At 55.6% G+C, this 2,097-nt stretch overlaps 1 protein-coding gene across 1 annotated transcript; it reads right to left on the bottom strand.

Annotated features, from left to right (window-relative positions):
* Positions 1–7: 7 nt before the first annotated feature.
* Positions 8–351, bottom strand: LOC104167318 (ras-related protein Rab-33A-like; the record flags this gene model as incomplete). Its single annotated transcript, XM_009707544.1, is given in 2 exon segments — positions 8–301; positions 304–351. Coding segments are annotated over 2 exon segments (342 nt in total), but the record flags the coding sequence as incomplete, so codon positions are not given.
* Positions 352–2,097: the final 1,746 nt, after the last annotated feature.

The raw sequence follows: 2,097 nt of genomic DNA on the forward strand, positions 1-2,097 counted from the left end.
GGCAGGCCAGGCACATGAAAATGGCGTCCACGTTCTGGCTCTCCTTAGGGTCCTTGGCCGAGGTCTCAAACAAAAGCATGTTGTGAGCGTCGGCGAACTTCAGGGCCATGCTGGATGGCACTTGGATCAGGTCTTTCAAGTCACACTTGTTCCCAACGAGCACCCTGGGGACAAGGGGGGGCACCGCGTGCCCGTTGCACTCCTCGATCCACGTCTTGAGGTTGGTGAAGGAGGTCATCTTTGTGACATCGTAAACGAAGACGACGGCATGCACGTTGCGGTAGGAATGCTCTACCACGCTAAAAAAAACTTCCGAAACCTCTCCTGGCCAGCCGTGTCCCACACTTGCACCTAGGAAGCAAAGCAGATAAGAAGGAAGGCTGCAGGAGCGCCGAGCGTCCACCCCGAGGCCGGGCCTGCGGCGTGAGGAGCCCGCTGGCTTGTTGAACTCCCTGCGGGGAGATGGAGGAGGGCTTCCTGCTGGTCCGTCTTTGGTGGCAGTGCCACAGCCCCGGGGCAGGGCGCAGGCAAGGCGAGCCTTGAGGGAGAGGCAATCTCTTACTAGGTGAACCAGGATCGACGGATGAGTTACACAAGCTTTTGGGCCTATGCTGACAGTGCCCAAGGCTATACATGACGGTGCACGTGCTTGTGTAATTCAACCAAGCAAGCCCAGCTCACCTTGTAAGACAGATCACGTCAGCACTTTCATTCAGGGAGCACTGCTCCCGGCTTCTCATCCTTTTCCCAATGCACTTGACCGCCATCCCCACCACAGAAATGAACCGCGCAAAGCACTTCTCATTTCACAAGCATTCTTGTGCCAGATCGGGACATTCGTCCGCCTAATCCTATGCCATAAAAGAGAACCCTGACAATTACATAGATGTATGCACAGAGGAGTCAGGGCAAAGAGAATAACGAGAAGGGGGAGCCACCCTTTGTGTGAGAGCAGCGGGAGGGCATGGAGCTCTGCGTAGGGACGAGTGAGGAGCCAACTGAGAGCAGACCAGCATGGGTGACATTGCCAGGGGTGTCTGCTACAGGCCACCTGACCAGGAAGAACAAGCGGATGAGGCACTCTACAGATAGGAGCAGCCTCATATTTGCAGGCCCTGGTCGTCATGGAGGACTTCAATGACCCCAATAGCTGCTGGAAGGACAACACAGCAGGGCACAGGCAGTCCAGGAGATTCCCAGACAGCACTGATGACAACTTCCTCACCCAAGTGATGGAGAAGCCAACAAGCTCCTGGGCTGGATGACCAGACAGTGAGGTGGATTGGAACCTGGCTGAACATCTGGGCCTAGAAGGCGGTGATCAGCGACACAAAGTCTAGCTGAACGCTGGCAACTAGCAGTGTACCCCAGGGGTCAATACTGGGCCCGTCCTGTGTTCTACCTCTTCATTAATGATCTGGGGCAGGCTGCACCCTCGGCAAGCGTGCAGATGACACCAAACTGGGAGAAGCATGGCTAGGATGCGAGATGGGTGTGCTGCCATCCAAAGGGACCTCAACAGGCTGGAGAAATGCACTAACAGGAACCTCATGAAGTTCAAGAAAGAGAAGTGTCTAGTCCCGGCCCTGGAATGAATAACTCCAGGCACCAGTTCACGCTGGGGACCATCCAGCTGGAAAGCAGCTTTGCAGAAAAGGACTTGGGGGTCCTGACGGACAGCAGGTTGAAGATGAGCCAGCAGCGTGCCCTTGCAGCAGAGGTGAATGGTATCCTGGGCTGCATTAAACAAAGTATTGCCAGAGGCCGAAGGGGGTGATCCATCCCCTTTATTCAGGGCTGGTGAGGCCACACCTGGAGTGCTGTGTCCAGTTCTGGGCTCCCCAGTACAGGAAAGGCATGGACTGGAGAGAGTCCGGTGAAGGGCCAGGAAGATGATGAAGGCACTGGAGTGTCTCTTGTATGAGGAAAGACTGAGAGAGCGGGGACTGTTTAGCCTGGAGAAGAGAAGGCTCAGGGGGGAAATCTTACCAATGTGTATAGATACCTGAAGGGAGACTACAAAGAGGACGGAGCCCGGCTCTTTCCAGCGGTGCCCAGTGCCAAGACCAGAGGCAGTGGGCACACACTGAAATGCAG

This window comes from Cariama cristata, unplaced genomic scaffold, assembly GCF_000690535.1.
Source record: "Cariama cristata isolate BGI_N322 unplaced genomic scaffold, ASM69053v1 scaffold17619, whole genome shotgun sequence".
Classification (NCBI taxonomy): Eukaryota; Metazoa; Chordata; class Aves; order Cariamiformes; family Cariamidae; genus Cariama; species Cariama cristata.